The sequence below is a fragment of the Natator depressus genome, chromosome 7 (genome assembly GCF_965152275.1).
Source record: "Natator depressus isolate rNatDep1 chromosome 7, rNatDep2.hap1, whole genome shotgun sequence".
Lineage (NCBI taxonomy): Eukaryota > Metazoa > Chordata > Testudines > Cheloniidae > Natator > Natator depressus.
In genome coordinates this window covers 64509249-64522579 of record NC_134240.1, presented here as the reverse complement: position 1 = coordinate 64522579, position 13331 = coordinate 64509249, and the positions used below count along the sequence as shown (strand labels likewise).

The 13331-nt window shown below is 45.8% G+C and overlaps 1 protein-coding gene across 3 annotated transcripts in view; it reads left to right on the top strand.

The window, feature by feature from the left end:
- DLG5 (discs large MAGUK scaffold protein 5) overlaps positions 1-13331 on the top strand; it is a 199973-nt gene that overhangs the window by 121832 nt on the left and 64810 nt on the right. For all 3 annotated transcript variants that reach the window (XR_012640280.1, XM_074958658.1, XM_074958660.1), the window contains exons 4-5: positions 6778-6921; positions 10628-10811. Coding sequence is in view for 2 of the 3 variants with exons in the window: in XM_074958658.1 (XP_074814759.1) it covers positions 6778-6921; positions 10628-10811 (328 nt within the window). In the remaining variant the exon portion in view is untranslated. The remainder of the gene's footprint in view (positions 1-6777; positions 6922-10627; positions 10812-13331) is intronic.

The following is a 13331-nucleotide window of genomic DNA, read 5'->3' as shown; positions in this document are numbered from 1 at the left end:
ACTCCTGGCACCGCTCCACGCCACGGAGTGATTACCGTCGGGACCGAGGCAGACATCGCCAGAGGCCCTCATCTCACAGGGGTCACTGCAACCGGTCGCGGCATGGATGTCTTCGCCGTTCCTGCTTGGAATCCCACTCCAAGTCTCTGCCAAGGCATGGTGCCGCAGCCCAGGGCGTAGATCGCCAGCACCGCGCTGTCATGGGTCTGCCCGTTGGAGCAGATCGCAGAGCAGCAGCTACAGGCAGTACTGGTCCTCCACATCGAGATCGCGGTCCTGTGGGCGACGCCCCTTCCGGCACCGCTGTTCCTCCCGGTCCCGTGACAGCGGTAGGTCGTTCATCAGCCCGGGCTCCGCTCGTAGTTGCCCTTCCATGAGCCAGGCCAGCCAGGCCGAGCAGCTGGGGCCGTCGGTGCCACAGCACGTGCAGAGGCACTGGGCCCAATGGTCGGCACAGGCCAGTGAGGGCCTGCTTGGTAGCCAGAGCCTCAGAGGCGCCGTTGGTCTCTCTCTCCAGGCCCCCGAGGAGAGGGTTGGTGGGAAGTATGTCCTCGGCACCGTGCCCGGAGACCGACCAAGTGGTGGACCCTCCATTGCCGGTGGATATCCAGAGCACCATGCTGGCTTCCTTGCCCTCCCCGGATGAGGCGATAGCGGCCCCGTCCCGCAGGAGGACTTCAAGAACTTTTAAAATGGGTGGCATCAAGCCTTCACCTCCAGGCAGAGGAGCTGGAGGAGTCCTTGGACTCCCTGTTCAATGTACTGTCATCTTCAGCACCAGGCAGAGTGGCTTTGCCCCTCCATGAGCGGGTGGCAAGTATTTCAAATGCCCTGTGGCAAACGGTGGCTTCCCTGGCCCCCATCTCAAAGAAGGCAGAACGCAAGTACTTTGTACCCACCAAGGGGCACGAGTATCTCTACACCCACCCAACACCCCACTCCCTGGTGGTCAAGTCTGTCAACCACAACGCCAACCAGCCCCCACTCTGAAAAATAAAGACTCAAGGAGGCTGGACTCTTTTGGCGGAAAGGTTTATTCATCCTGGAGTTTCCAGTTGCAGGTGGCAAACCACCAGGCTCTCCTGGGCAGATACGAATTCAACTTGTGGGGTTCGCTGCCCAAATTCGAGGACTCCCTCCAGGAGCGCAATAAGAAAGAGTTCAAGGCGCTGGTGGAGGAGGGTGCAGCTGCTGCCAGGGCGTCCCTGCAGTCGGCGTCAGATGCAGCAGACACGGCAGTTCGATCCATGGCCTCGGCGGTGGCTTCTGCTGTCCGGGCTGTCCAATGAGGCGCAGTCGGCCATGCAGCAGCTCCAGTTAGACGGCAAGGCTCTGGTTGCCGAACAAATGGATACACAGCCACATGGCATGAAGGACTCCCGCATGAGTCTGCAGACCCTGGATCTTTATGTTCCGGCTCCGGCCGAAACTAAGTTTAAGCCACAGCAGGCCCCTGCTCCAGCTGCCCTGCCTAAGTACGAGGCTGTCTACAAAAAGTCGAGAGACTATAAGGGTATGTCTACACTTTGAAATTATGTCGAATTTTTGAAGTTGATTTTTTTAGAAAGCGATTTTATACGGTTGATTGTGTGTGTCCCCACTTAAGACCATTAAGTCGGTGGAGTGCGTCCACAGTACCGAGGCTAGCGTCAACTTCCGGAGCGTTGCACTGTGGGTAGCTATCCCGCAATCTCCGCCGCCCATTAGAATTCTGAGTTGAGATCCCAATACCTGATGGGGCAAAAAACATTGTCGCGGGTAGTTCTGGGTACATGTCAGGCCTCCGTGAAAGCAACGGCAGACAATTGTTTCGTGCCTTTTTTCCTGGGTTACCCATGCAGACGCCATACCACGGCAAGCATGGAGCCCACTCAGCTCACCGTATGTCTCCTGGGTGTTGACAGATGCGGGACGGCATACAGCAGCAACTTATTGCCTTGTGGCAGCAGATGGTGCATTACGACTGGTAGCCGTCCTCGTCTCCTGGGTGCTCTTGGCCGGCCTCGGTGAAGTCGGTCGGGGCGCCTGGGCAGACATGGGCACTCCTGGCAAATCTTGGTGAGGTCTGTCGGGGCACCTGGACATAAATGGGAGTGACTCAGGTCATTCTCTTCTTTAAGTTTTGTCTAATGGAGATTCAGTCCTGCCTGGAATATTGGCAGAGGCATATTGAGCATTGTCCTGCTAAACCCAGGGTTGTGAGTTCAATCCTTGAGAGGGCCATTCTGCCTCAGGCTGATCTCCCAGCCAGCAGCACCACGAGGACCCAGGAGACAATGACAGCTAGCAGTCGTACTGCACTGTCTGCTGGCGAGCACCCAGGAGATGACGATGGCTAGCAGTCGTACTGCACTGTCTGCTGCCAGCCTACCCCTTGCTCCCCCCTCCCTCCCTCCGTGAAAGCAACGGCCAACAATCGTTTCACGCCTTTTTCCATGCCGGCGCCATATTGCTGTCAGCATAGTCATCCACCCGCTGCTTCCGCTGGCACTCTGCTCTCCTGCTCACGCCATACCATGGCAAGCCTGGAGCCCACTCAGATCACTGCAGCAGTTGTGACTGCTCTAAACACCACGCGCATTATCCATCAGTATATGCAGAACCAGAACCCGCAAAAGTGGGCGAGTAGGCGACGGCAGCGCGGTGAGGTGAGTGATGAGGACATGGACACAGACTTCTCTCAAAGTATGGGCCCCAGCAGTTTGGCCATCCTGGTGGCAATGGGCAGGCTCATACCGTGGAACGCCGATTCTGGGCCTGGGAAACAAACACAGACTGGTGGGACCACATAGTGTTGCAGGTCTGGGATGATTCCCAATGGCTGCAAAACTTTCACATACATAAGGGCACTTTCATGGAACTTTGTGACTTGCTTCCCCTGCCCTGAAGCGCAAGAATACCAAGATGAACGGAGCCCTCACAGTTCACAAGCAAGTGGCGATAGCCCTCTGGAAGCTTGCAACGCCAGACAGCTACCAGTCAGTCAGGAATCAATTTGGAGTGGGCAAATCTACTGTGGGGGCTGCTGTGATCCAAGTAGCCAACGTGATCACTGACCTGCTGCTATCAAGGTAGTGACTCTGGGAATTGTGCAGGTCGTAGTGGATGGCTTTGATGCAATGGGATTCCCTAACTGTGGTGGGGCGATAGGGATATGTGTTCCGTCTAACTTGGGACCAGACCACCAAGGCAGCCAGTACATAAACCGAAAGGGGTACTTTTCAAGGGTGCTGCAAGCACTGGTGGATCACAAGGGACATTTCACCAACATCAACATGGGATGGCCGGGAAAGGTACATGACCCTCGCATCTTTAGGAACTCTGGTCTGTGGGAAGGGACTTACTTTCCAGACCAGAAAATAACCGTTGGGGATGTTGAAATGCCTATAGTTATCCTTGGGGACCCAGCCTACCCCTTAATGCCATGGCTCATGAAGCCATACACAGGCCCCCTGGACAGTAGTCAGGAGCTGGCAGTGGCTCCACCGCAGCCTTTGCTGCTCCGCCTGGACCTGTTCTCCCAGGACCAGGGCTGCCGCCTCCATCCCAACCTAGCAGCTCTCCGCCTCACGGTGTGGCTGCTCAATGGCTAGGCGGGGAGGAGTGGACGTGTTTGGAGGGGGTCCAGCGCGTCCTTCTGGAAAGTAGGCGGTCCTTCACATGCCGCGCCTACTTGGCAAAGTGGTCCCAGGTCTCCAGGTGGGCCACCGAGCAGGTTTCCCCAGTGGCCGCCCTGATCCAGCTTATCCTGGACTTCCTCCTTCACTTTAGAGCCCAGGGCCTGGCGCCCTCGTCGGTCAGGGTGCACCTGGCGGCCATATTAGCCTTCCATCCGCCGGTGCAGGGACACACGGTGTTCTCCCATGGTATGACTGGACGATTCCTTAAGGGATTGGACCGTCTTTTTCCATATGCTAGGCCTCTGTCCCACCGTGGGACCTGAACTTGGTATTACGGGGGTGTCTCACGGGGGGTCTCACGGAGCCCTCGTTTGAAACTCTGGCCACGTGCTCCTGGTCTCACCTCTCGTGGAAGGTGGCCTTCCTGGTTGCTATCACGTCGGCCAGGCGGGTCTCGGAACTCAGGGCCCTGATCTCCGAACCCCCGTACACAGGTTTTCATAAGGATAAGGTTCAGCTCCGCCCACACCCCGCGTTCCTCCCTAAGGTGGTCTCTGCCTGTCACTTGGGCCAGGACGTTTTCCTGCCTGTCCTCTGCACCAAGCCACATGTGTCCAGTGAGGAACGCCGCCTCCCCACGCTTGATGTGCGTAGGGCACTGGCCTTCTATCTGGAACGGACTGAGCTGTTCAGGGAGTCCTCTCAACTGTTTGTTGCCTCAGCTGAGTGCATGCGGGGTCGGTCGATTTCCACCCAGCGCCTCTCCCACTGAATCACCTTGTACGTTCGCACCGGTTATGATCTGGCGGGTGTTCCCCCGCTACCAACTGTAAAGGCACACTCGACTCGAGGCCAGGCTTCGTCGGCTGCCTTTGTGGCCCACGTCCCTATCCAGGATATTTGTAGGGCCGCCACTTGGTCTTTGATTCACACGTTTACCTCACACTATGCGATTGTCTCCCAAACCAGGGATGACGCCGGGTTCAGCAGAGCCATACTTCGTCCCGGGGATCTGTGAACTCATCCCACCTCCAACAGATATAGCTTGGAATCGCGTATTGTGGAATACCCATGAGCAATCACTCGAAGAAGAAAAGACAGTTACCTTTTCCATAACTGGTGTTCTTCGAGATGTTACTCATGTCTATTCCATATCCCGTCCTCCTTCCCCTCTGTCGGAGTTGTCTGGCAAGAAGGAACTGAGGGTGGGGGGAGCACACAGCTCCCCTTATACCGCGCCATGGAGGCGCCATTCCAGGGATCGCTAGGGTGCTCCCCCTACGGGTACTGCTAGGGGAAAAATTTCCGGCACTGGTGCACGTGGTGAGCACGCACACCTATTGTGGAATAGACATGAGCATCTCGTAGAACACCAGTTACGGAGAAGGTAACTGTCTTTTTCTTAAAAATGATCGTGGATATTTTATGTGAATAAAATAAAACTCCTGGAGTATTTAGTAGAAGCATGTCTGATGTACACACTTTGACATCTTTATATCCTTCATTTGTAATATCATAAAATATGATCATAACACTTCGACAGATGTTGAATTTAGCAGCATGAAGTGGATAAATTATGCTTTCACAGATGCATGCACTTGTTACCCATTTGAAATTCACTGAGATCAGGGCTGGCAGGCTAACCCAGGAAAGCAGAGTCAACTGTGACTGACTGAATTATGTAGCAGGAAAGTTTTTTTTTTATTGTGTAAAATAATGCTGTTGTCTCTGGGAGAGGTATCTGGGTTGTTAATATAACTTTTGAGTTCTTGTTAAAGAAAATAATCTGTTTATAATAGTTACATCTCTTTACTCTATGTGTGTGTGTGTGTGTGTGTGTGCGCGCGCGCATGCGCGCACACTCACACTGTTTTATAGAGAGGAAAGATTGTGTAGTGGTTAGGGTGCCAGTCTGAGAGTCTACAGAGCCAAGTTCAGGTCCCTGTTCTGCCACAGAGCCTGAGAGACTTTGGGCAATCACTTGGCCCTGGTCTACACTATGAACTTACGTTCGTATAACTACGTCGCTATGGGGTGTGGAAAATGCACGCCCCGAGCAATGCAATTATACCGACCCAACTCCCAGTGTAGATATCGCTACAGTGTTGATAGAAGGGCTTCTCCCGTCGTCATAGCTACCACCTCTTAGGGAGCTGCAGCCCTGTAAGTGTACATAAGCCCTTGGTGTATCTGTTTCCATTTCCTATCTGTAAAACCGAGATAAGTATTTCTACCTCGCAGGGGTATTGAGGATAAATAAATTCAAGACTGAGAGGTGTTTAAATATTATAGTAAAAGTGGCATTATAAGTACTTAAGAGCCTCCTTTCTTCTAGGGTGTAGATCTTGCTGCGGTTCTTCATAGGACCTTAAAACCATAAACCCTCCCAAAAATACAGCTTGTGCCAAATGTGATAGTTGGCTTTTTAAGTGGGATATTCCATAACAAGCTCACTAAACCTGTCCTCTGTGATCCATACTGACTACCACTTGCTTTCTGGGCAAAATTTTAACCATGTTAACATTGTAGCTTAGAAAGTCTAAATTGTTTTAATTCTTTCCTACGTTCTTGAGGCTGCCTCTTTCCTCAAGTTTCCACAGTATTTGAGATATTTGAACTCTGGTTTACATGGGGCTGCTAGAGGGTGTTTTAACTGAGGTGCGCTCCAGTCCCAAATGTACACCTCACCCTCTAGTGCACCAAACCCTAGAGTTGATGGCTTTCAGGGTAAGTTGCTATCCTATTTTTTTTCCAGGGCAGGGGCTTGGCTGGGTGGGGTTTTAGAGGTGACTGCTGCAAGAAGCATGGAATGAATTTGTAATTGTGTTCAATTAAAAAAAAGAAAAAAACTTTATGCATGTCCGAAGGGACTTCTGATAGCACACTTTCAAAATCTAAACATGTAATGGTATTCTGTATGCAGAAATTAATGGTGCAGAAGGAGAATTGCCTTTTTTTTCAGTTGCAGCATATTGACCCAGGGTCAGTCTTGAATAATTGATTTGTCACTGTAATAGATTCTAAATAGTGTAACTTCTTAAAGCAATATCTCAAGGTTTGGAGTGATTGCTTGCTAATAGTAACTGGACGGTCACTTCACAATATTTCCGCTGATGTAATAATTGAAGTCTGGTTTTATTTTTCCCTTCCATGGCAGGCCTAGTCCAAAACCAAGTCATGATTATGAACGATTGAAGATCCAGTGTATGAAAGCCATGTCGGACCTACAGTCTCTACAGAATCAACATACCAAGACACTAAAAAGATGTGAAGAAGCAGCCAAAGAGGCAGATTTTTATCAGTAAGTAACGCACAAAAAGGTAGGGGAGAAAACTTTTTCTTTCTCTTCACTGGTTCAGGAGCAGTGCTTAGACAAGTTTACTAGTGCTGTAAGTATTAGTGCTGGTCTGCCAAAAGTGTTTCATTCTGGTTGATCATGAGATATTTGATCTTTTAAAATATGGCAGTTTTAAATTACATCATTCTTGTTACCATCTTGCTTTTCTTACTGTTTTAATGGCAACATTTTGTGAACTTCTACAGTCAAAGGTTTTTATTATTTTATTTCACCTACGTTGAAAGGTTAAGTTCCCGTGATTTCAGAAGGGGAAAAGCATTGGTTTTGATCTTTAGGGATCTTTTAGTAGCAATTTCTAAAGCCATGATGGAATTGTGGTTTAGTGGTGTGGAGCAAGGCAAACTAGTTACTAAAGTGTGATTGAGATGGGATATTTCATGACCCGGCCAGTCTAGAAATAAAAGGTGGGATTTTAAAATGGGTTCTGCATTGGCCTGACTCCGCTTCCATTGACGTCAGTGGGAGTTTTAACACTTGGAGAGCAGAGTTAGGCCATCAATGAGTACTTGTGAAAATGTGGTGAAGTTGTGGGGAGAAGTTGCCAGCATTTGCTTCTAGCTCTGATGATGATCAAGATATTGGACTTGAAACCGGGTACTGGTGCAACAATGAACGTGACATGTACGTGGTCTTAGACCAGTCTAATTTTTATTAATTGGAAAGGTATTCAGCATAGCGGAAAAAAATGAGGCAAATATAATATTGGAAGTAGCCGTAAGGCTACTGTTCTCTAATGGCACACAATGCACAATTGATAAGTGTGTAACAATCTGGGAATGACGTTTGATTTGGCTGGCTTAATACTGTCGCTCTTACACCATCAGCAGGCAAAATTTGAAAAAATGTTAGTAAGAAAATTCACCATGTGCAAACTAAGTGAGCTGCATGGCTATTTGCTGGGGAGATTTGTTGATCCTGTCTGTCCACTTGATTTTGCTATGGAGGAACAATAGAAGATCCTTGCAACACGCTATTTACCCCTTTATACCTTTGTCGTTATCTAAGGATCCTTCAGAGGTGGTTTGTTTCTTATTTATTAGATGTCAGTTCCACGAAATCACAAGCCTGAGACGCTCTGTCCTTAGTGCTCTTTCCAAGTTGTTCTGCCTGCTAATAAATTCTAGGCGAAGCTACAGATGTCTTTATTTTTAGTCAGATTCCTGTAGCTGCTTTTTCTGTGCATGTGAAAGGCTAATGTAAAATGTTTGCACTCCTTGAAGTGATAGTAGGGTTTTATTTCCCTTATTTGCAAACCACAGTTCTATAATCTGTGTGATTATAATGTTGGGTTGTTTTTGTTTTATATCTGTATGAAGGGATTTTAAGGATTTAAATTTTACTTGTTGGGGGCAAAAGGCTGTTGAGTGATTATTCTGTTGTAATTGCACTCACATACACAAGTAACTAAAAATATTATTTTCTCTGAGGAACAGCAATTTTGGTTTTTACATAAGACAAATACAAGGCAATAGCAAACTTTTATGCTTGCACTAAGTACTCTATAAGACTAGCTACTCTGTGAGACTATCTGGCCAGCAAAAAAATAGCATTTCTTATCGTCTCAGAGGTAACTTTTTCCCCAAAAACTGTTCCCCACTTTTCCCCAAAATGAACTTTTATTAACATTTGGATAAGTAGACTCCTTACCTGCCACTTCAGATAGACCTGTGAGTTTCCCCTCACTCCCCCCATAGAAGCTCAAATTAAAATCACATCCCTGGGCATGTTTTCTGCAATCTCATCTCTTCTTTTCCTCCCGCTCCCTTCAGCGTCTTTGCACGTCTCCTTCCTTTGAAGATATTAATACTGGAATAAGAATTGTGGGATCCACCAAATCCTGCGGTCTTTTTGCGTCCTGGTTTCTTTGCATTTAAAAATCTCACACTTCAGGATAGAGTATACTTAGCAGTGTTTCCCAAGTGGGGAATGTGAGACATCTTGGGTGCAATGGCAGCTAACGCCCAGCAGGAATCTTGTCTGCCATGTCTGTTAAGCACTTTTTGACTGGTTCCTCTAAGTTGAATGAAGACTATGGGGAGTTAGAGGCCTGTTATTAGGGTGTTAGGGATAGGTGTTTCAGGGAACGACGGCTTGCCAAGGAATTTACTAAGTTTCAAACCAAGCCTTACTCAAGTATAGATACACCTGCTCTATGAATTTATCTTAGTATGTGTCCTGCAAACTCTGAGTTTAGCAAGTTCTGGATGCTGAACCAAAACCTTGAAAGTTTGGCACTACCCTGGTTTCAACAAAACATTTATCCAAGTTGGCTTGTTTTCAAGTGACTAGTAATTTTGGATGTCTAATCCGAGACACATAATTTTAAGGCCGATTCGTAAAATCATGTTTGTCCTATGAATTATTCTTGAAGCTATTTTGGAAGAGAGTAGGTGGAGCTCTCTAGTCGGGGTTGATTTTAACATTGTATTAATTGTGGTAGCCTCTCAGAGCCGCAGTCATGGTTCAGGACCCCATTGTGCTAGGTGGAGTACAAATACAGAACAAAAAACAAGCCTGCCCCCAAAGAACTTGCAATCCAAGTAAAATCTGAATAGCAGATGCTGAGATCAGTCAGTCCCAGGTGTAAGGATTGCATATATTTAGTCTTGTAAAAATAATTTACCAAAGGCTTAATTTTTTGCCCAAGTTATTTCCACATTTTTTAATGTGATGATTTCTGTAAGCTCTCCATTGGGTTATTTTGTACAGGAAATGTAGCTCACTTCTTATGAAAGGAGTGGGAGTACAAGGTGCACTTATAATATAGAAAAATGTACATATTTTTTTTTGAATTGTAAATTTGATTCCAATCATTTTTTTTTTTTTTAAAAGAGAAACGACAGACAGCAGCAGTTTTATTACAGGGACTTTGAACAGCTTCCTGGTAGGTGGGAGAGTTAGGTCTGAATCACTTTGTTTCAACAATAAAACCTGGCCACATCCTATTGTCCTTCTTTTCTCTAAACTGCAGCTTAATACCATTTAATTATATCTCTTGGTCTGCTCCAACAGCAATCTGCTCTAAAGTTGGGCTGTTGCACTGAATTAGAGTTTGAATTATATCCTCAATAATGTGACTTAGTTGTGATTTTAAGTGTGAATATACACTTGTCAACTATTACAAGCAATATACCCAATTTGGTATAACAACTGGTAGCTTTACAACAAAAAACAAAAGCAAACAAGCAGAAAGTTTTTTCTACTCTATTGATGTTTTGTTCTATCATATTGTATTGTGTTGTTCAAGCGTTGTTCAAATATGCTACTAATTTATTTTGCCTAGAAGATCTTGTATGCCCAGTGACACAATTTCTGTGCCTCTTGAGCAGTTTGCTTGTTGAAATGGTCTACAGGAGGCGGGGGCTGCTTGTTCTGCATAAATCTATAATATATCTGTTTTAATGCTACACAGGGCTTTCAAATCACTTAACTCCAGAAAGTCTCTGGTTGTGCTGCCTGTCTTTCTTCAGTAGGATTTAGCTGGCACATGGCATTTGGAATATTCAGATCTGAAGAAATGAGTCAGTTAATTTCATCTGCCTTTTTTAATTTGAAACTTTGATTTGGTTTGATATGGATTAGTGCATCGGCATGAAGAGGGCTTCCTGGAAAGTTTGCATCTAAGTGCTCTTTCTTTGTGGCATTCTAGTACCTTGCATAGTCGACTGCTGAGTGACCAATCACAGCTGAAGGAGGACATGGATACCTTGAAGAGGAAGAATACACAGTTGGTGCGAGAGCATAACCATCTCCAACAATCATGTGAGGAAATGAAGAGACTTCATGATGAGGATCAGAAAGAGATAACAGACCTACGCAGTCAGCAACAGCAGGTAGGCTGCAGCTCTTGGCACGAATACTGAGAGCAACTGTTTAATGTTTTCATGGAATGTAAAGCATTGCATGGCTGGCCTACCACTTACCTTTCTTTTTACCTTTGCACCAAGTGGAGTAATGTTCCCTATACACCATATATCTGACAGTGCAAGTCACAAAACTGCCATTTAAAACACAATGGTAGCGTGTGCATGTAATTGTCGTTGTTCTCTGATAAGTGACTCTCTAAAATTGACCTTGTGTGGGGTTCCTTCTTCCTTGTGTTTTAGTGACTCTGGATCTCGTGTCTTTTAGTTGGAAAAATCTTTTTACTTTTAAAACCTGCTAGCCCTGCAAACTTGGATCTGCAATATGAAATGTCTTTCAGCATCTAGTAGGATGAGGAGTTGTACTACTTACCTTTCCCAAAAAAACAAAAAGGAGACTACTTATTCTCTGGTAGTTTAGCAGTGTCAGCTGGGATTGACTGTGTGGGGGGGAATTTTGGCAGGGGGACATGCAAGGAGGAGAAAGGGTATGGATCGGTATGGATTGAGGTTATATATGAGTGGATTTGGGGGGAAGGAGAGAACAGTGTGTGTGAGAGGGGGAATAAGGACTGGAAGAGATGAATAGGCTCATAGACTTCAAAGTCAGAAGGGACCATCGTGATCATATAGCCTGACCACCTGCACATTGCAGGCCACAGAACCTCACCCACTCATTTCTGAACTAGACCCCTAACCTCTGGTGGAACTACTGAAGTCCTCAAATCATGATTTAAAGACTTACACCAGTTTTTAAACCTGTAAGTGATCCGTGCTCCATGCTGCAGAGGTAAAAAAAAACAAAAAAAACCCCCCAAAACCGCAGGATCTCTGCCAATCTGACCACAGGGGAAATTTCTTCCCGACCCCAAATTTGGCGATCAGTTAGATCCTGAGAATGACCCACCAGCCGACACCTGGGAAAGAATTCTCTGTAGTAACTCCGAGCCTCCCCATCTAGTGTTCCATTACGGGCCATTGAAGATATTTGCTGTTAGCAGTTGCAGACTGGTACATGCCATTGTAGGCAGTCTCCTCATACCATCTCCTCCATAAGCTTATCAAGCTCAGTCTTGAAGCCAGTTAGGTTTTTTGCCCCTAGTGCTCCCCTTTGGAGGCTGTTCCAGAACTTCACTCTGATGGTTAGAAACCTTAATCTTATTTCCAGCCTAAACTCGTTGATGGCCAATTTATATCCATTTGTTTCTGTGTCCACACTGGTGCTTAACTTAAACAATTCCTCTCCCTCCCTGGTATTTATTCTGTAATGGAGAGACTGTGAGGATAGGAAGGAGAAAACACTGTGCAAAGGGAGAAATAGGGAGAGTAGGAAAGCAAGGGAATCCATTATTAGACATTACAGACAAGTTAGACTGAGGGACAACTTAAGGAACATATGAAAAGACTTGCCAAGACATTCTTTTCATTTAATAGATATTTTCTCTCATATGCACAGATGATCTAGACATAGAATATATGAATTATTATCAGTTTAAAAAAGTCCACATTCTTTTAAACTCCCCTCAGTCAGCCAGAGGCAGATATTAAATATACCTTTGAGACATTACTCAAAGTGCCTGTGTTTGTCTGCACCTACCAGCCCAGCCTTGCTCTTACAGATTGGTTGCCCCTCACAAGTACCTTTCTTTGTTTAGCCTTAGAATCCAGTGTAAAATCTGTTTACCAGTGAGTTGTGGATTACCTTGTTTATAATTGCTCTCTATGCTCACCTTGTTTGCCAGTAAAATAAAAGGGAGTTGTCCCTTAGGATCTTGGTAAAAAACCACTGCCTGTTAATTTATCTGTACTAGTAGGAAATTTTTTTGAAGCATCAATTAATCGTAAAGCGGAATTGGGATTACACAAACTGTTAAATAAGAAGGAAGTTTGACATCAACAGACCCAAATGTCTGAGTTTAACACTGATTTATACATTGAAGGGACATGGTCATTTTAAAACTTCTATATTTTAAAAATGGGTGCCTAAAGTTAGGCTCCTAAATTCATATTTAAGCCCCTAAATAAGAGGCCCAATTCTGAGAATTGCTGAGCGCTCAGCTCTGTGCATCTGTTCCAAAGCCCTTTGAGTCAGTGGAAATACTGATTGCAGCCTATCCTGAAAAGACAATGGATATGACTACTTTTGGCTTCATGAGTACTTCGGGTGGAGGTGTTTTGGTTTGATCTGGTTTTTTTTTTTGGAATAGGAATTTATATATAAATGTTACCATAACCTCATTTCAACCCTTAGGCAAAATTTCAGCCTTAAGAGACTTATTTTTGAATTACATGCCTCTTACTTTAAGGGTTTACAATGAAAATGTAACACAAGTTTTTGCCAGAATAACAATGAATCAAAGCATATCTGCACTGACTTGATTATTTTGGGCACATTGTTAAGAGTTAACTGTTGATTGTTTGTTTGTTCATCGTTCTTGAACATCACATCATACTCATAGTAACAAAGTTGAGCGCTTTTTTAAATAAAAC